The sequence below is a fragment of the Mercenaria mercenaria genome, chromosome 2 (genome assembly GCF_021730395.1).
Source record: "Mercenaria mercenaria strain notata chromosome 2, MADL_Memer_1, whole genome shotgun sequence".
In the NCBI taxonomy this organism is placed as follows: Eukaryota; Metazoa; Mollusca; class Bivalvia; order Venerida; family Veneridae; genus Mercenaria; species Mercenaria mercenaria.
Genome location: NC_069362.1, coordinates 78,185,657 through 78,207,557, shown reverse-complemented (window position 1 = coordinate 78,207,557; position 21,901 = coordinate 78,185,657). Strand labels below are relative to the sequence as shown.

Below are 21,901 nucleotides of genomic sequence, written 5' to 3'. Positions count from 1 at the left end.
CATATGCTGCCTGAATGGTTTCTTCACAGGAATGAATTTGACACAAGCAGGTCTTTTATCTGAAATAGAGCACAGCAAGTGACTTGTAGTCAGTGACCTTAAACACACAACTATAGACATCCCCAGATTATGACCTGTAAATACATATAACTTGAAGCAATATCTTTGGAGAGTGGCACACTACTTTCAGCTTCATTTTCTTTCTACCTATATATCTAACTAGACTTACTTTATGTATTATTTAATGCCAGAGACTGTACAGTTAACAGCAGCTTCTTTTTCTTAAAAATCTCAAGCTGGTCTTAGTACTTTTATAAAAACACAAAGTTTTATATTAAAACAAACAAGTATTTCATAGATGATGAAATAGAATTTATATAATTCATTAATCAATATATAATATGCCTCAGATGCCTTCAAAAACTTAATGAAATGTGAATTTTGGATAGATAAGCGTTAAGAAACTTGTTTCGGTATGGGATAGTGACAGTTGATTCAGTTTCTTGATGGACATTACATTGTTGTGATCAGAAATAGAAAGATGTATTAAGTAGTCTGTTTAGATATAGCTTTCAGTACTATTGTTATTCTCCACTATATGTTTCAGTCTAAACAGAAGTCAATGGCAGCATTTGTGTTGGCCATGATGGTGAATGAATACAGACAAGGGCAGGTATAAAATGTTTATCTTTAATAAAAGATGGATCTATATCATTTAACTGGTTGATGTATTAAAGTGAAATTCTTCTAAAATGGATATTTGCACAGAATATATCATGAATTTATTTTGATGCAGAAAAGAATGAAAGTGTGACATCATTCATCATATGGTGGGAAGTGATGGTAACTAGATATTTTAAATGGATGTGCAGTGTTAAACATATACTGGTATCTAAATGCGCCCGCCCACTTACCTCAGTAGGGAGAGCGTTGGTCTACAGATCACGGGGTCATGAGTTTGATCCCCGTCGGGGCGTATGTTCTCCATGACGATTTGATAAAATACATTGTGTCTGAAATCATTTGTCCTCCACCTCTGATTCATGTGGGGAAGTTGGCAGTTACTTGCGGAGAACAGGTTTGTGCTGGTACAGAATCCAGGAACACTGGTTAGGTTAACTGCCCGCCGTTACATGACTGAAATACTGTTGAAAAACGGCGTGAAACTCAAGACAAACAAACAAATATAAAAAGATACAAATCACAGTAATCCTTCCACTGTTAATGTGTTATTTGCAGTATTTTTCATTATGTAAAACTTACTACTCTAAAAGAACTTTACACTATATAAATATGAATATATGGGTAGTGTGTTTTTCATATACATGTGTTGTCTGAAAAATGGGAGTTGAATGTAATAGAATCCTATTGCAAGTTATTTTTGCTCTATTTAAATGTTGGTGCAAAACAACAAGGCATTGTGACATTGATTGATGTGTTACTCATTTACTCTGATATACCTGCCTGTATGTTAGCAAATAAAATAGTTATCTCTTACGATCTCTTGTTTAACAGATGTTTATTTTGTAAATTTCTTCATGTATATTTGATAATTTTATACTCTCATCTTGTCATACCATATCATGGTACTGGTCTACTGTAAAAGCAGAAATATTCGCGAGGGTTTTATTTTTATGCCCCCGAAGGGAGGCATATAGTTTTTGAACCGTCTGTCAGTCTGTCGGTCTGTCCGCAATTTTCGTGTCCGGTCCATATCTTTGTCATCGATGGATGGATTTTCAAATAACTTGGCATGAATGTACCACAGTAAGACAGTGCAGTCGCAAGACGTCCAATCAAAGTCAAGGTCACTAGACGTACGATAGTGCATGATGGCGTGTCCGTCCATATCTTGTCATCGATGATGGATTTCAGATAACTGGCAGGTGTACCACAGTAAGACACGGCAGTGCCAACCAGCCGTATCAAGACAGCACACTAGCGTTAAAGGATAGTGCATTGATGGGCGTGTCCGGTCCATATCTTTGTCATCGATGGATGGATTTTCAAATAACTTGGCATGAATGTGTACCACAGTAAGACGGCGTGCAGTGCGCAAGACTTAGGTCTGTAGCTCAAAGGTCAAGGTCACACTTAGATGTTAAAGGATAGTGCATTGATTGGCGTGTCCGGTCCATATCTTTGTCATCGATTGATGGATTTTCAAATAACTTGGCATGAATGTGTACCACAGTAAGACGGCGTGCAATGCGCAAGACCCAGGTCTGTAGCTCAAAGGTCAAGGTCACACTTAGACGTTAAAGATCATTTTTCATGATAGTGCATTGATGGGCATGTCCGGTCCATATCTTTGTCATTCATGCATGGATTTTAAAATAACTATGCATGAATGTGTGACACAGTAAGACGATGTGTCGCGCGCAAGACCCAGCTCCGTAGGTCAAAGGTCCTAAACTCTAACATCGGCCATAACTATTCATTCAAAGTGCCATCGGGGGCATGTGTCATCCTACGGAGACAGCTCTTGTTCGCTATATTTTCGAGGTCCCTCAGCTTGTGAACTTTAATCCTTGCGTAAATAATAACTGTTAGTATAATGCAAATAAAAAATAATCTTGCCATTACACCAACCTTCCTCAACATATGAAATGGCTATGGCCATATATACAAAAAATTGAATATGTTCTGTGATTTTCTGTTTTTCCTGCTATAGAATACTTTAATTTTAAGACAAATGGAAACCAACCACAAGCAATCATCTTTACAGTACTAGTATCATAGATCAGTAGACATTTAACGGTTAAAGTTTCCTGTCTATTATGATTTGTAAATTTTATGGACACCGACTTATCAAAAAGCCAAAACATAATAACCTTTTTTTACAATTTCGTGAATACAAAACCTTGCCAACATATTCTACGTTTCAGATTCGTGAAATTATGACCCAGCAGATATATGTGCTTTTATAGTAGCAGATTGACAATGGAAACATATACAATTGTACTTTTATGTTTATTTGAAACATCACTTTTCAGATAATAATATAGTATGATAAGTATTGTGATACAGTGTTTCCATATCATACCGCTATAAAAAATGTCACCGCTTGACGGACATCAAGCTGTCACAAATTGACAAGGTGAGCTATTGTGACCGCTTGGTGTCCGTCGTGCGTAGTGCGTCAACAATTTCTAAAAAAATCTTCTTCTCGAAAACCACTGGGCAGAATTACACCAAACTTCACAGGAATGATCCTTGGGTGGCCCCCTTTCAAAATTATTCAAAGAATTGAGTTCCATGCAGAACTCTGGTTGCCATGGCAACCGAAAGGAAAAACTTTAAAAATCTTCTTGTCCAAAACCAAAGGGCCTAGGGCTTTGATATCTGGTGTGTAGCATCATCTAGTGGTCCTCTACCAAAATTGTTCAAATTGTCCCCCTAGGGTCAAATATGGCCCCGCCCCGGGGGTCACATGGTTTATATAGACATATAGGGAAAACTTTGAAAATCTTCTTGTACAAAACCACATGGCCTAGGGCTTTGATATTTGGTATGTAGCATCATCTAGTGGTCCTCTACCAAGATTGTTCAAATTATCCCCCTAGAGTCAAATTTGGCCCTGCCCCGGGGGTCACATGGTTTATATAGACTTATATAGGGAAAACTTTGAAAATCTTGTACAAAACCACATGGCCTAGGGCTTTGATATTTGGTATGTAGCATCATCTAGTGGTCCTCTACCAAGATTTTTCAAATTATCCCCCTAGGGTCAAATGTGGCCCCGCCCCGGGGGCCCTAAGTTTTACATAGGCTTATTTAGGAAAAAAAGTTTAAAAATCTTCTTGTCTGAAACCACAACACTTAGACCTTTGATATTTGGTTTGTAGCATTGTCTTATGGTCCTCAACCAAAATTGTTCAAATTGTATCCCTTGGGTGAAAAGACTTAAGAGGCCCTGCCCTGGGGGTCCCAAGTTTTATATAGACATATAGGAAAAAGCTTTAAAAATCTTCTTGTCTGAAACCATACGACCTAGGCTTTTGATATTTGGTATGATGCATTGTCTAATAGTCCTCTACCAAAATTGTTCAAATTATGCCCCTGGGGTTAAAAGAGGCCCCACCCTGGGGTCACTTAGTTATTATGTGAGTTATATAGGAAAAAATACTTAAAAAATCATCTGATCCTATTTCCAAGACTGTTTAATTATATTTACCTGATGACCCCAAGTAATATGATGTCACTTGACTGTGACCTTGACCTACTGACCTACATTCTTGTTTTTTAAGATACAGCCTTGAAATTTTGATGACATACACAGTTTTGCACACAAGTCGTAAAACTGAATTTCATTGACCATGAATGTGACCTACTGACTTTCTTAATATTTTATCATCAGTTTGACATTTGAAACATGTAGCTCATATTACTCAGGTGAGCGATCCAGGGTCATCATGGCCCTCTTGTTAAAATAAACGCTTGAATAAAATACAACTTAATTATTAGTTTCTAACTTGACAAAAGACTAAAATCAAGGAAATGCTCCAGGATAACATAGTATTTTGTAAGTTTGATGTGTTTATTTTCTGGTTTTAAGAAATAATTTTCAATTATATAGGAGGCAGCTCTGCAGGGCAGTGTTGTTGCCATTTGTTTGGACCAGCTCTACGATTCAAGCCCATTGTTGCGCCACTGGCTTGCACTGTGCCTAGCTAAGGTGTGGACAAACTTTGACAGTGCACGTTGGTGTGGTGTGCGAGATACAGCTCATGAGAAACTCTATAAACTGTTAAATGATGAGGAACCAGAAGTGCGAGCTGCAGCAGTGTATGCTCTTGGTACATTCATCAGTAATGTTAGTGAGAAAAGCGACCATGCTACCAGTATAGATCTTGGTGTTGGTATGAAACTTGTACAGGTTGCTCACGATGGCAGTCCACTTGTTAGAAAGGTACAAAGTATCAGTTATTGTTGTCATTTTTTTGTTCTTACTAAAGACATTCACATTTTCACATTTTGTTATGTTTTCAGAAACACTGATAGGAGTTAGTGGAACTATCCTTGTGTACAAAGTTTTTAAGTCCAAGCCTATGCTGGAAATTTGTTTAAAGCTGATTTTAAGTTACAGTTTAATAAGTAAATACTTGGACACAAAATATCCAAATAGGAAAAAAGTAATATGTTTTAAACTTAGCATTAAGCTATTGTTTTAATAATGTAAGTTTTAAGCTCACTTGAGCAGGTCTTGTTATTGCCGGATGTCCATGATCATGCGTCATACTAACACAGTCAGATTTGTTTTCCTTTTGAACAAAGAAGACTGAAAATTGTGTGTTATTATGCAACAATTCACTGTTTGTACATCACAGTTATTGTGTCACTGTCAACTGTCAAAGCGGTGCACTGGAAAAGAAACCCACATTAAACTGGCAAATATTTGGCGGATGTTGTCAAAGATGTGCATTATAGTCCTTGATAATGTGTTAGAATCAAAATGATGTATCTGAAACAGTGATTTACTCTTGAATAAAATCATTTTCTTGGCTGAGCTAAAAATCTGTATGGAATAGAAGTAGTGAACTTTCTAGTAAACAAAGGCTAAGTCAGAGATGCACAATGATGATGTTGTCTTACAGGAACTGGTTGTTGCTTTTGGAGGATTAGTTTCTCACTTTGAGACTCAGTTTGCCGTTGCAGCTACACAGTTGATTGAGGATGAGAAGATACGGGACCGGACACCCGCTGTACTGACAGGAGAGGCTCCGGGTGGGTGGAATCTTGTATCCCCTGGCTCCCCAGGTACCTAACAACCACCTTGTCAGGCTTTCAGCTAGGCTCAGCTTTGTCCAGCTTTTTCCAATGCCCACAGTTTTTGCTTTAAAATTTCCTTCAAGCTATAAAATTTCAATATTTTTTATCTTGGTGGCTTTGCTTGGTCTGGATTTAAAGTGAAGTATCTTTACTTTACATGTTTTGCACCATTTAAGATAGTAAAATTAGGTTGAATTAAAAGATATCAATTGTTTTAAGTCTTTTGTGTGGCTGGAACGCTTAAATACCTTCAATGTGCTTTTGCCCTACTTTCCTATGTAATAAATCCCTAAGTCTCCTAAATTTTGAAAAAAGGGCTGTAGCTTTGCCTTACTGTATCTTTAGAAGGCAGTTGAAAGCCTGCCTTGCTAAAACTTAACATGATTGATATGCTGTTTAACATTTGTTGAAGATAAAACTGCTAATGGTAAAGAGTTACCTATTTCATACCTAGTATTATCTATATCTTTACATTATCCTCATACCTTTACCTTAACCTAATAACTTTACATTATAACCATACACATACCATATCCTCATACCCTTACACTATCCTCATACCCATATCTTATCCTCATACCCATACCTGATCGTCATATGCTTACCTTATCATCATACCAATACCTTATCCTCATACACTTTCATTATCATACCCTCACCTTAATCTCATACCATACATTATCTTCATACTCTTGCATTTTCATCATACCCATTAATTATCTTCATACCCTTACATTGTCATCATACCCATACCTTATTCTCATACCCTTACATTATCCTCATACCCATACCTTATTCTCATACCCATACCTTGTCATCATACCCATACCTTATTCTCATGCCCTTACATTATCCTCATACCCATACCTTATTCTCATACCCATACCTTATTCTCATACCCTTACATTGTCATCATACCCATACCTTATTCTCATACCCATACCTTATTCTCATACCCTTACATAATCATCATACCAATACCTTATTCTCATACCCATACCTTATTCTCATACCCTTACATTGTCATCATACCCATACCTTATTCTCATACCCTTACATTATCCTCATACCCATACCTTATTCTCATACCTATACCTTATTCTCATACCCTTACATTGTCATCATATCCATACCTTATTCTCATACCCTTACATTGTCATCATACCCATACCTTATTCTCATACCCTTACATTGTCATCATACCCATACCTTATTCTCATACCCTTACATTGTCATCATACCCATACCTTATTCTCATACCCTTACATTGTCATCATACCCATACCTTATTCTCATACCCTTACATTGTCATCATACCCATACCTTATTCTCATACCCTTACATTATCCTCATACCCATACCTTATTCTCATACCCTTACATTGTCATCATACCCATACCTTATTCTCATACCCTTACATTATCCTCATATCCATACCTTATTCTCATACCCTTACATTGTCATCATATCCATACCTTATTCTCATACCCTTACATTGTCGTCATACCCATACCTTATCTTTATACCCTTACATTGTCATCATACCCATACCTTATTCTCATACCCTTGTGTTATGTGTAGTGTTTTGTCATCTTTTAGTCATTATTAAAACTTAATTTTTACGAACTGGATTTGCAGTTACCTGAGAAATCGGCAAGTAATCTAGTAAAAGAATTAGATTGATTCTGACAGCCTTTGTAGAATTTGAAAGTTACTTACTCGCTCAGCAGAACAAAATTGACGAAACAGATGCTTGCAAAGGCTTATGGGTAAATGATAGAAATGATTAATCTGTTGCTTCATATCCTTTCATTGAAGTGCTTGATGAATTGTAGTTGCTGAGTACTGTATCAGTATAGACTCTTTGTTACAAAATTTAAACTAGAACATTTTCTACAGCATTAAATGGGCATCTGAATTATTTCATTAGCGGAATAATTAGTCCAGTTTGATAAAAATTGTAGTGCATGCGTATGGTTGATAGTTGTTGTCCATGTTTGGTATGTTATGAATGCAGAAAGAAGTCATTGTAGTTTCATAAATGAAGAACAGTTGAAACTTGATATCTCCTGTTTGTGTTAGAGCTCCTGTTCTCACAGAGTTACAATTTTGATTCTTTTGTCTTATTCTTGACATTTAGGTGAATATTTGAAATTCTGAACTTTGAATATCACCAAATCATAAAAAGTTGTTTCACATGAAAATTGAACAGCATATAAAACATGTCTGTTATTCTAAAGAACAATACATGTCTTGAATTCTGGAAAAGGACCACAGGAAGGGAACACACTTTTGGACAGTTTAACACATTTATAAGCTTACAGTTTTCAAATAACTGTTACATATCTTTGTTTTGATGCATTTACAATAATGGCCCAAGGCTGAAATTTCACATAGTTAGGTTTAACAGTATTTCAGCAATTTTGAAAATTGTTTGTTTATATCTTTCCAAATAGCATTCTTTTGTAAAGGGGAACAACTTTTAGAGAATAATTTAAATACAGAAATGTAAGGCACAGGTAGATTATTGGTAAAGATGTGGCTTGTTGACCAGCAATTTTGAGAAGTTCATCTTACAACTTATATTCTCTTTCTCATATCATATGGTCTACTGCCAAAATATAAAGGGGATTATGACTGGATGAATTGTGTCTATTTCATGAAAGTCATTATGTTCATTTCATTATAATAGTTGTTTTCCTTGGATTTCATTGCAAATGTCAAAAAAAACAAACATGGCAGACAAATGGAAAAAAAGATTAAATAAATGAAAAACTTACTTATTTTTTTAAATTTTAGGCTCAGGACATTATAGCAAATATGTGAAAAATGTACACATTTTATAGTTATACGACTATAGTACCATATTAGAAACTTTGAACCATCCGGAAGTGTGACTGTTCTTCTATGGGTTCTAAGGCACAGGGGACAAAAAAATTTTCAGAGTCAACTCGTCCTGCAGGAAAAGTGACTAACAATTGTAACTCATCCTGCAACAGAGTTTACTAGTCCTGCAATAGACGACACATGTATAGAATATTGCCAGTAACCATGATGAAATAGATGCAGTCTGTGTTAGGTCATAGCAACACTTAGGCCCCTGAAGTACCAACTCCCATCCTGCTTCATTTTTGATGGATGATACTAGCCGAGTTGGTCTCATTTTATTAGGATGCAAGGACTCTCATTGCATAATCAAAAGTTTTCATTTCAATTAGGAATGTTTACTTTGGATTGGGAATTTTTTGGCTTTGAATAGCTAAATTTGGAGCATAATTGACATTCATTACTGATTTCTACCAGAAAAAAAGTGCACTTGTCCTGCAGGGCGACCTAACAGAAGTTTCCACTCGTCCTCAGGCCGTTTCTACTCGTCAGTACGAGTGGACGAGTGGAATTTTTGTCCCCAGAGGCATATGTCAGTAAAAATGACAATTCTTTAATAGCATAATAAACATTTTATTTGATGTTCAGTTTTCATATAAAACACAGCTCTTACTTTCTGTGACTAGGTGATTTACTGCTAAACATAAATTAATCTTTCCTGGCTCACGTGATTGAGTTATCAAATTCAGTTTGTGTTTAATTGTAGGTCAGGGTGTTAAACGAATGGTTATCAAGCCGGTCATTATTGTTACTTCGGAACTGAATGATGAAAATATTATATATGATCCAACATCATTGGGTATAAAAGTGTACATTCCCTTAACTCCACTAGCCCTTCAGTAATGTATATTCTCTGAAATGTTGCACCAAGGATATTTTGTAGCAGATTAGTACTTCCCTTTTTGAATTTCAAGATGATCACTGTAATATATAATCTGATATAATTACCATTAACAAAGATACCTTTTATTGATAGTAATGATTTTGAGGGGGAAAAAATCTACATGTAAATTTTCAATTTAAATCAAGAGTTGAATTTCTTGTATCTGTGCAATAAATCTTGTTTAGTAGTTTTAATTAGGGTTGAAATATATGGGCATGTTTAAAGTGTGTGGAGGACAGAAGTCAAATAGAAATTACTTAACTGCCAATTATATATTATATTTCAGGTCTTGTTTGCTCTTTCTTTTGCATTGTTTTAAATAATAATTTGTTGCATACTTACGAAGTTACAGATCTTTAAAAAAAAAAAAGTTATAACAGTGCAAAATACACAACACTTGCTTCCATAGATAAAATCGAGTAAAATTCACATATCTCCTATGAAATCTTGACATATGTAAGCAGACTTCATTAGTTAAGTTTTGTGACCTCTGGATTGTCTAACCTTTATGCCATCACAGACATGAGAGTTTATAAAAAAAATTGTGAACACACTGGTTTATGATTGTGAATGCAGGAGTAATGTGAATATTGTAACATAGTATTCCCAGTTTTCAGAAAAAGTCAGTATATGTCCTGCATGTATATTGCATTTGTAGTCACAGTTTACCATTTTATTTTGCATGTTGATATTTCAGAGGGAGTATTTACCGGACTTTCAAGTTCGAATAATTTGAAGAGATCATCATCCCGAGGCAGCCTCCGAGCCCTTCTCTCCTCCACTTGTAAGCACTTCCCCAGCACTTCCATATGAAGCACACACATATAGTTATTAAATATTGATTAAATTTCAGAATAGATAAAGGACTGCTAGGCCAGACCTTCAGTAAATATATCATAAATATTAGTTTATTCTTGTTTCACGTCTAGAAAAATTTATTTGTCAAATTTAGTTGTTTTTTGAACACAAAAGCATGTGCCAAGTCAGGAATGATTAAATTAAAACTTCAGTTAAGGTAGTTCTGCACAGTTCAAGTGGAAATGACGATGTAACATCTGTTATCCTGAAAATGTAGGATAATACGTAGTAGCCATTGTATGGGTGGTAGAAATATTGCCGGGAATTTATTGTACCCCCCGACAACAAAGTTGTAAGGGGGGGTATACTGGTTTCAGGTTGTCTGGTCTGTCTGTCTGTCTGTCCGTCCGTCTGTCTGTCTGTCTGTCCGTCTGTCCGTAGACGCAATCTTGTGCGCACCATCTCTCCTTATCCCCTTGACAGAATTTAATGAAACTTCACACAAGTGATCAGTATCAACAGTAGTTGTGCATGGGGCATGTTAGGTTCTTTTAGAAAAAAAATTTGCAGAGTTATGGGACTTTGTTTTTTTGTTACTATACTATATACATAGACACAATCTTGTGCGCACCATCTCTCCTCATCCCCTTGACACAATTTAATGAAACTTCACACAAGTGATCAGTACCAACAGTAGTTGTGCATGGGGCATGTTAGGTTCTTTTAGAAAAAAAATTTGCAGAGTTATGGGACTTTGTTTTTTTGTTACTATACTATATACATAGACACAATCTTGTGCGCACCATCTCTCCTCATCCCCTTGACACAATTTAATGAAACTTCACACAAGTGATCAGTACCAACAGTAGTTGTGCATGGGGCATGTTAGGTTCTTTTAGAAAAAAAATTTGCAGAGTTATGGGACTTTGTTTTTTTGTTACTATACTATATACATAGACACAATCTTGTGCGCACCATCTCTCCTTATCCCCTTGACAGAATTTAATGAAACTTCACACAAGTGATCAGTACCAACAGTAGTTGTGCATGGGGCATGTTAGGTTCTTTTAGAAAAAAAATTTGCAAAGTTATGGGACTTTGTTTTTTTTGTTACTATACTATATACATAGACACAATCTTGTGCGCACCATCTCTCCTCATCCCCTTGACACAATTTAGTGAAACTTCACACAAGTGATCAGTATCAACAGTAGTTGTGCATGGGGCATGTTAGGTTCTTTCAGAAAAAGAAAAATTGCAGAGTTATGGGACTTTGTTTTTTTGTTACTATACTATATACATAGACACAATCTTGTGCGCACCATCTCTCCTCATCCCCTTGACACAATTTAATGAAACTTCACACAAGTGATCAGTAACAACAGTAGTTATGCATGGGGCATGTTAGGTTCTTTCAGCGACAAAAATTGCAGTGTTATGGGACTTTGTTTCTTGTTAACATACTATGTACATTCAGTCTGCATATGCAATCTTGTGCGTGCCTAATCTACCAAACCCTTACACACAATTTAATGAAACTTCACACAAGTGATCAGTACCAACCCTAGTTGTGCATGGTGCTTGTTACATTCTTTTAGATAAATATTCTGCATAGTTATGGGACTTTGTATGTATACAGTATAGTAACAAAAAACAGTCTATATACATACAGTCCACATAATTATGCAATCTTGTGTGCGTCAAATTGCAATGTACTGTGTCAGTGCATGCGGGGGGTACATTCATCACCTTTAGTGATAGCTCTAGTTATATCAGTCAGCACTACTGTCTTTCTTAAGGCTTATATTGACAATAGATAGGCTTTGACATAGAATAATTCAAAATAATAACATATAATAGGCAGCAGTGTAAGACTCCAATGGATATTTTGGCAAATTGTGAAAATTTAAGCACACAGACCTTTATTATGTCTTCCCCCCATATTGTTTTTGCCCTGTCCGTCCGTCTGTCTGTACGTCACACCATTTCCGAGCAATGACTGGAGAACCATTTGACCTAGAACCTTCAAACTTCATAGGTTGGTAGGACTTATGGAGGAGACGACCCCTATTGTTTTTGGGGTCACTCCGTCAAAGATCAAGGTCACAGGGGCCTGAACATGGAAAACCATTTCCGATCAATAACTTCAGAATGACTTGACCCAGAATGTTGAAACTTCATAGGATGATTGGTCATGCAAAGTAGATGACCCCTAATGATTTTGGGGTCACTCCGTCAAAGGTCAAGGTCACAGGGGCCTGAACATGGAAAACCATTTCCGATCAATAACTCAAGAACGACTTGACCTAGAATGTTGAAGCTTCATAGGATGATTGGTCATGCAAAGTAGATGACCCCTATTGATTTTGGGGTCACTCCATCGAAGATCAAGGTCACAGGGGCCTGAACATGGAAAACCATTTCCGATCAATAACTTGAGAACGACTTGACCCAAAATGTTGAAACTTCATAGGATGATTGGTCATGTAGAGTAGATGACCCCTATTGTTTTGGGGTCACTCTGTTGAAGGTCAAGGTCACAGGGGCCTGAACATCGAAAACCATTTCCGGTCAGTAACTCGAGAACCACTTGACCCAGAATGTTGAAACTTAATAGGATGATTGGTCATGCAGAGTAGATGACCCCTATCGATTTTGGGGTCACTCTGTTAAAGGTCAGGGTCACAGGGGCCTGAACATCGAAAACCGTTTCCAATCAATAACTCGAGAACCTCTCGACCCAGAATGTTGAAACTTCATAGGATGATTGTTCCTGCAGAGTAAATGACCCCTATTTGTTTTTGGGGTCACTCCATTAAAGGTCAGGGTCACAGGGGCCTGAACATTGATAACCATTTCCGATCAATAACTTGAGAACCTCTTGACCCAGAATGTTGAAACTTCATAGGATGATTGTTCCTGCAGAGTAAATGACCCCTATCGATTTTGGGGTCACTCTGTTAAAGGTCAATGTCACACCCATGCAAAAACAGGGCCTTTGCAGAATATACTTTTTATCTTTGCCAAATATTTGCCATAACCTTTGCAGAACAGTTGCAGCACCTGATTGCTGAATATATTCCACAGACGAGTAGAAATGGAACGAAATGTACAACTATTCTGCAAAGCTTTTGCAAATATACACTATGCACACAGAATGCAAATACTTCGCAAACAATTTACAATTCGCAGCTGAAACTTTGGCAAACACATTGCAAAGCGATAGCAAAGTATTTGCAACTTACATGCAAATATTGACTTCTTGCCTATAGGACTTTGCATTGGGGGAGACATGCGCTTTTTAGCTCACCTGTCACATAGTGACAAGGTGAGCTTTTGTGATCACCCTTCGTCCGTGGTGCGTCCGTCCGTCAACAATTTCTTGTCTTCACGATAGTGGTTTCATTTATGATTTTATTTTAACCAAATTTGCACACAACTTGTATCACCATAAGATCTCGGTTCCTTTCTTGAACTGGCCAGATCCCATAATGGGTTCCAGAGTTATGGCCCCTGAAAGGGCCAAAATCAGCTATTTTGACCTTGTCTGCACAATAGCAGCTTTATTTATGATTTGATTTTTACCAAACTGGCACACAACTTGTATCACCATAAGATCTTGGTTCCTTTCTTGAACTGGCCAGATTCCATTATGGATTCCAGAGTTATGGTCCCTGAAAGGGCCAGAATTAGCTATTTTGACCTTATCTGCACAATAGCAGCTTCATTTATGATTTGATTTTAACCAAACTTGCACACAACTTGTATCACTATAAGATCTTGGTTCCTTTCGTGAACTGGCTACATTCCATTATGGGTTCCAGAGTTATGGCCCCTGAAAGGGCCAGAATTAGCTATTTTGACCTTGTCTGCACAATAGCAGCTTCATTTATGATTTGAATTTAATCAAACTTGCACAAATCTTGTGTTGCCATAAGATCTCAGTTCCTGTGTTGAACCGGCCAGATCCCATAATGGGTTCCAGAGTTATGGCCCATGAAAGGGCCAAAATTAGCTATTTTGACCTTGTCTGCACAATAGCAACTTCATTTATGATTTGATTTTAACCAAACTTGCACACAACTTGTATCACCACAAGATCTTGGTTCCTTTCTTGAACTGGCCAGATTCTAACATGGGTTCCAGAGTTATGGCCCCTTGAAGGTCCAAAATTGGCTATTTTGGCTTTTGCAGCCATATAGAGACTTCATTTATGGTTTTACTTGATACAAACTTCCAAAATATCTTCAACAACAATAAATCTTGGATTCCATGACAAATCAGATCCAATCGTAGGTTCCAGAGTTATTTTATATCTGATTACCTCCCCTGATTGTAGTCAAAATGGATTTATATCAGTAAGTACTTATAGGACTTATTTGAAATTTCATTATTATCATTAGTTGGACTGAGTCAATCAGGGTAGATAACTATGGACTGATTTTATGTCAAATTGCCTCCCTTTATTTCAAATTAAAATGGGTATATCTCCATAACTAATGGAGATACTGATCTAAAATTTCATTTATGTCAACAGATTTATTTGGCAGATCCTTCTTTTGTTCACTTACAATAATTTTCTTTTGAATTACTTCCCTTTTACGTTAATATAAATAGCTTATTTTTAGTAACTTTTTAGCTTTTTGTGATCACGCGGTGTCCGTCGTCCGTCATCCGTGCGTGCGTGCGTGCGCCCGTAAACTTTTGCTTGTGACCACTCTAGAGGTCACATTTTTCATGGGATCTTTATGAAAGTTGGTCAGAATGTTCATCTTGATGATATCTAGGTCAAGTTCGAAACTGGGTCACGTGCCTTCAAAAACTAGGTCAGTAGGTCTAAAAATAGAAAAACCTTGTGACCTCTCTAGAGGCCATATATTTCACAAGATCTTCATGAAAATTGGTCAGAACATTCATCTTGATGATATCTAGGTCAGGTTCGAAACTGGGTCACGTGCCCTCAAAAACAAGGTCAGTAGGTCAAATAATAGGAAAACCTTGTGACCTCTCTAAAGGCCACATTTTTCATGGGATCTGTATGAAAGTTGGTCTGAATGTTCATCCTGATGATATCTAGGTCAAGTTCGAAACTGGGTCATGTGCGGTCAAAAACTAGGTCAGTAGGTCTAAAAATAGAAAAACCTTGTGACCTCTCTAGAGGCCATATATTTCATGAGATCTTCATGAAAATTGAACAGAATGTTCACCTTGATGATATCTAGGTAAAGTTTAAAAGTTGGTCACGTGCCATCAAAAACTAGGTCAGTAGGTCAAATAGTAGAAAAACCTTGTGACCTCTCTAGAGGCCATATTTTTCATGGGATCTGTATGAAAGTTGGTCTGAATGTTCCATCTTGATGATATCTAGGTCAGTTTTGAAAATGGGTCACGTGCCATTAAAAATTAGGTCAGTAGGTCAAATAATGGAAAAACCTTGTGACCTCTCTAAAGGCCATATTTTTCATGGGATCTGTATGGAAGCTGGTCTGAATGTTCATCTTGATGATATCTAGGTCAAGTTCGAAACAGGGTCATGTGCGCTCAAAAACTAGGTCAGTAGGTCTAAAAATAGAAAAACCTTGTGACCTCTCTAGAGGCCATACTTGTGAATCAATCTCCATAAAAATTGGTCAGAATGTTCACCTTGATGATATCTAGGTAAAGTTTGAAACTAGGTCAGGTGCCTTAAAAAACTAGGTCAGTAGGTCAAATAATAAAAAAACCTTATGACCTCTCAAGAGGCCATACTTTTCATGGGATCTGTATGAAAGTTGGTCTGAATGTTCATCTTGATGATATCTAGGTCAAGTTTGAAACTGGGTCAACTGCGGTCAAAAACTAGGTCAGTAGGTCTAAAATTATTAAAATCTTTTGACCTCTCTAGAGGCCATATTTTTCAATGGATCTTCATGAAAATTGATCTGAATGTTCACCTTGATGATATTTAAGTCAGTTTCGAAACTGGGTCATGTGCGGTCAAAAACTAGGCCAGTAGGTATAAAAATAGAAAAACCTTGTGACCTCTCTAGAGGCCATATTTTTCATGAGATCTTCATGAAAATTAGTGAGAATGTTCACCTTGATGATATCTAGGTAAAATTCAAAACAGGGTCACGTACCTTCGAAAACTAGGTCAATAGGTCAAATAAAAGAAAAACCTTGTGACCTCTCTAGAGACCATATTTTTCAATGGATCTTCTTGAAAATTGGTCAGAATTTTTATCTTGATAATATCTAGGTCAGGTTCAAAACTGGGTCACATGAGCTCAAAAACTAGGTCACTATGTCAAATAATAGAAAAAACGACGTCATACTCAAAACTGGGTCATGTGGGAAGAGGTGAGCGATTCAGGACCATCATGGTCCTCTTGTTTCTTTTTGGTTAAGTTTCTTTCCTTTGTTGTTCCTGTTCTTTGGACTTAGATATTTTTTCTGAGGACCTTCTTGTCCCCAAGTGCAATGATAACAGGTCAGCGATATAGGGCCATCATGGCCCTCTTGTTTACAAAAGCAGTTTCTAGTATTTTATTTGGCCATATGATTGAAAATAGGTTAATCTACATTTGTGAAAAGATTTCTTAAAATCTGTATTTTGGAACTTTTTCTGTATGTGAATATGTCAAAAATGTGATTTTCCAATAGAAGCCCATTGTGAACATTGACCAGGGGACCATTATTTTCAAATCAGTCTAGCAAAAAGTCGAGCACTAGCCCTATCTTTTTTATTTGTTAAATTTTCTACATGTATTCTGAAGTTTTGAAAAATCAGGGTTTAATTAAATTCTACATTGTAGAAATATTCATCCAAAAAAGCAGAACTACCTTAAGACGCAGCATATTTTGATTCCTTATGTTTCAACAATTATGTTAAATTCCTAACAAAGTTTATATCTTTGATAGCTTCAGCCACCTCAGTTGCTCCAAGCCCCCTTGCAGTACCTAATACAGCATTAAATAGCTCCATGGAGAACCTGTCACATCTTGAGCTACCATCTACATCAACACGTATCCCACGTGCCATGTCAACTAATGCAATATCAAACCTCATGTTCAACAATGTTTATACCAATGTGTGGAAAGCACTCACACAGCTGTCCATTGATCCAGAGTCACAAGTTGCTGGTATGGCAAAATGTCTGGTGAGACTAGTAAAGTCAAAAGTAAGTTTTGATACATTCTCTTGACTGTGTGATAAAGTGTTTATTGCTTTAGATTGAAAATAAAGTTGGAATCACTTCTTATCAAGAGGTTATTACAGGATTTTGTTGTTGGTTTTCCCTCAAAAGAAATTATGAATTATTTCATGTTTTTCTGTAGTTTATTGAAATAGAATGGGGGATTATATTTATAACTCACTGTTTTTAGACAGTGGGATTTTAATTTTATAATTTTTACTGTTGTGGAACTACACTAGAATGCAAAAGAATATGAATTATAAATAATCAGAAATTCTTTCCAAAAAATATGTACGTGAATATAGATATAGGAGAATGTTAATACCTACAAAAACATAAAGATATGCGCTCTAACATTATAAAATGTAAAACAGATCTTAAAGCTTGTAAGAATTATTCAACATTTTTACAAATATTAACAATTTGACATCATGCTGTTGTGTATAACACTGCTCAGTGTGCATGACGTTGCTTGGGTATAATTGGTATAATTTGATATAACCCAATTATGACATGAAGTAAAAAGAAAATTTGTTTCAGCAAAAGGTCGGAACAGCTTTAACAAGTGAACACCACAATTTAATTTTAACTCGTAGGTGTGCCCACTTGTGAAAATCTTGTGTCTGGTGAAATATATTTTGATGATGCACTGAAACAGTTAAATATCCTTTATATATAGGGTGTTACTACATGTCAGCAGTAGGGGCCTCCGTGGCCGAGTGGTTAAGGTCGCTGACTTCAAATCACTTGCCCCTCATCGATGTGGGTTCGAGCCTCACTCAGGGCGTTGGATTCTTCACGTGAGGAAGCCATCCAGCTGGCTTACGGAAGGTCGGTGGTTCTACCCAGGTGCCCGCTCGTGATGAAGTAATGCAAGGAGGGGCACCTGGTGTCTTCCTCCACCATCAAAGCAGGAAAGTCGCCGTATGACCTAAAATGTGTTGGTGCGACGTTAAACCCAACCAAAAAAAACAAAACATGTCAGCAGTCACTTTGTTCAAAAGTTAATAATTAAATTGTCTTTGTAAATGGATCTGCTATACAAACAGAAAATGTTTGAAATAATAGAAAGATCAGATTAATATCTGTTGTTTTGTAAACTGCTGATATTTGTACAGACTTGGAACTAACGCCATGTACTATCACATGACTCCATTCTGTAGTTTGTGCTAAGACATGTTTAAAGTCTGAACTTGAAAAATAACCTATGAAAACTTATTTCTGATGTAATAAAATGAAAGGACTGAGGGCAAGTAGTCTTGACTAACAAACCATTCAGTAAGTGTTTATTAATGATGGCTCCTAAAACAGTCCTTCTTGTTGTTATCTGGGCCTTTGAACAGCTGGAATGCTGACTATTTTATGAAATGCATATTTTCTATGGATTTTATTTTTTCTTCTATACATATGATACACATTTTACAGATAACGACAAACAGCAAACCTCGACATATGCCAAACAGCAGCACGAGTAGCTCACAGTCTGCTCCATCTAGCCCCTCAAATAAAGTCCTCACTGTAGGGTAAGTGTATGCAATATGTCCTGTAGATTATGTTATATTTACGATGGTTTTGTTGTGTTGTTATATTTCCTGGTCCTTTGAGATCATGGAGTTCATTCAATAGATGTGAACTAGAGTTCAGCTTAAGCCAATGCTAGGGGGCGTGAGAGGTGTTGCACATTTCATTATCTCTCATGAACAGACTCGATCAAACCGAGTCCGCTATTATTCTGCTTGGTTGCATTGTATGCTTCCAAAGGATCTTCTTATAGATTTTAGTAACTGTTGTTCTGTTATATTCATGTATAAAGCCACTTGCAAAATTCAAAATATTTGTGGATATTAATCTATGTCATGTCCTTAAACACAAACAGCTGTGTTCTTTACACTGCAAATAAGGCAGCTAACAATGAAATCACTAAATAAAGCACATGCAAAAATTGTCCAGTCTATAGTAACTGTAGACATTTTCAGAAGAAAATAGATTTTACGGAAAAAACATGCTCAAGATGAGGTATTGTGACCACTCCTCTTCCATCTGTCATCCATCAACAACTTATATAGATGTCTCCTCTGACAGCAGTGGTTTTAAGTTGATGAAATTTGGCATAGGTATTCATTGGATGTTTCTTTACTATAGCTATTACATGCAGTACCCATGTCATGGCAGCTGAAAGAAAAAACTTAAAAAAATCCTCTTGTAAGAAACTGCTGGCCTGATTTTAAAATAATTTAACACAACTGGTCCTTAGGTAACCCTTTTTTCAAAACTTTAGAAATTATTTTGTTGTTTAATCTTCCTCGAAGAAATCCATTCTAATGCAGAACTTTGGTTGCCATGGCAACAAACAAGGTATTTTTATCTTCTTGTCCCATATCAAAATAATTCCACACATGTTTATATTGGGTGATCTTCTATTAATAATGTTCAAATTGAAAAATTGCTATTCTTGAAAAAACATGGTGATCTGGTGGTGGGGGCTAGTCACATTTCCCTATGATATGTATATAATGTAAATTTTAAAGATCTTCTAGTAAGATACTGCCTGCTGCACAAATTTAAAATAGTTTCACACAAATGTTCTTTTGGCAACTCTCTACCAAGGTTGTTCAAATTACTCAGATTGTTAAAAACCATGACCACAACAAGGCATGGCCACTTTCTCCCTGTGTATATTATAGTGGAAAATTAAAAAAAAAAATCTTATTAAAAACTGCTGCCTAATGTTAAAATAGTTTCACACAAATCGAGGGGTTAAAGCCAGAACGGTATAAGTCCACGTTTTACTGAAAATCACTTTTTTAGACTTTTTAATACCATTTTTAAAGCTCCTTCTTTTGCCCTTATCTCTGGCACCATATAAGGTATAAAACCTAAGATATCAAAGGGAACCATATCGCAATAAGTGCTTATCATCAGTATTGTTGTATGCCAGAACGTTATAAGTGCATTAACATGAAAACCAGAAGGATTTAAGTGCACTTAGTTCCTTCTGGCGGTGGGGGCCTCCGTGGCCGAGTGGTTAGAGTCGTTGACTTCAAACCATTTGCCCCTCATCGATGTGGGTTCGAAACCTCATTTGGGGTGTAGAATTCTTCACGTGAGGAAGCCATCCAGCTGGCTTACGGAAGGTCGGTGGTTCTACCCAGGTGCCCGCTCGTGATGAAATAGTGCACGGAGGGGCACCTGGGGTCTTCCTCCACCATTAAAGCTGGAAAGTCGCCATATGACCTAAAATTGTGTCGGTGCGACGTTAAACCCAACAAAATAAAATAAATAAATCCTTCTGGCGGTATACATTTTATATATTATGTAAGGTAAAAAATGTGCCAAAACGATACAAGTGCACTTAAACCATTCTAGAAGTAACACATTTTGTTAATAATTCAAGGCGCAAATGAAATATGATCACTTAATACATTCTGGAATTAACACCTTTGGTTAATTAGGAAAGAAAATACTTTCAGAACTTGTATCCACAAGGTATATAATTGTTAATTGTAAATGGAAAGTAATATTTTTATTAAGGTTTATGTTATATTCACATGAAAACTTATATTGTTCCCTGCTAAAATGGTGAAAACTCCAGATTTAACAGTATTCTGCCATATTCGTATATATTAAATAGTTTGGCAAAGAAAAGTATTAAAACTATGAGAGGGAATTATAAAAGGAGGTAAACAATCAGTTTTTTGTCAAGCTTGTGCTGTGAACAGAAAACAAAGAGTTGACAGAACAGATGACAAAACCGTTGAGACCGTTTAATCAGGAACATAGTAAAATGAAAACCAGAGACAGAGAAATAAAATCAAACAAATTGAGCACAAAACCAAACCAACCATCTGCAGTCAAAGTAGTTTTACTGATTCCATGTTCCACTGTCAACCAAGTTTATTACCTGTATATAGAGAAAATTAGGTTGCTACAATTTGTTTTTCTTCTCTTTGCCCAATTTAAGTTCAACATGAAAATTGTGGAAAATATCTGAAGAATAAAGAATAAAGAAACTATTGTGAACTTTGAAGTTGGCATACAAGTCATGTACATAAAATAATTTACTAGGACAGTAATGCATGTTTTTTCATTGTGATTGTTGTGAAGGTGAGAATTGTTGCTGTAACATTAAAGTGGGGGGCAATATAAATTGAAAATTAATTTTACAGAATTTCTATTTAGTGACAATAGTGTTTAGTTGGTATAATTCAACGTCAATTAGTGAGGCATGACTTATCCGCTATCCTCCGTCTTTACCCCAGTATTGTTATGAGCTAAAAGATCTGGCACACTTCAGTGCATAAAGTTGATCTATATTTGTTTGTCAGAAAATACTGTTGTTTATTTAATAACACTGATACTAATAAACTTTGATAATGTGGCAGTTGAC

At 36.4% G+C, this 21,901-nt stretch overlaps 1 protein-coding gene across 7 annotated transcripts in view; it reads left to right on the top strand.

Moving 5' to 3' along the window:
• The window catches only part of LOC123564379 (regulatory-associated protein of mTOR-like), a 68,502-nt gene that overhangs the window by 18,456 nt on the left and 28,145 nt on the right, over window positions 1-21,901 (top strand). For 4 of the 7 annotated variants that reach the window (XR_008369906.1, XR_006688976.2, XM_045357915.2 and 1 more), the window contains exons 13-18: window positions 608-673; window positions 4,580-4,912; window positions 5,598-5,760; window positions 10,239-10,325; window positions 17,240-17,499; window positions 18,940-19,037. Coding sequence is in view for 5 of the 7 variants with exons in the window: in XM_045357915.2 (XP_045213850.2) it covers window positions 608-673; window positions 4,580-4,912; window positions 5,598-5,760; window positions 10,239-10,325; window positions 17,240-17,499; window positions 18,940-19,037 (1,007 nt within the window). In the remaining 2 variants the exon portion in view is untranslated. The remainder of the gene's footprint in view (window positions 1-607; window positions 674-4,579; window positions 4,913-5,597; window positions 5,761-10,238; window positions 10,326-17,239; window positions 17,500-18,939; window positions 19,038-21,901) is intronic. The other 3 variants (XM_045357916.2, XM_045357918.2, XM_045357917.2) reach the window with 3 other exon arrangements.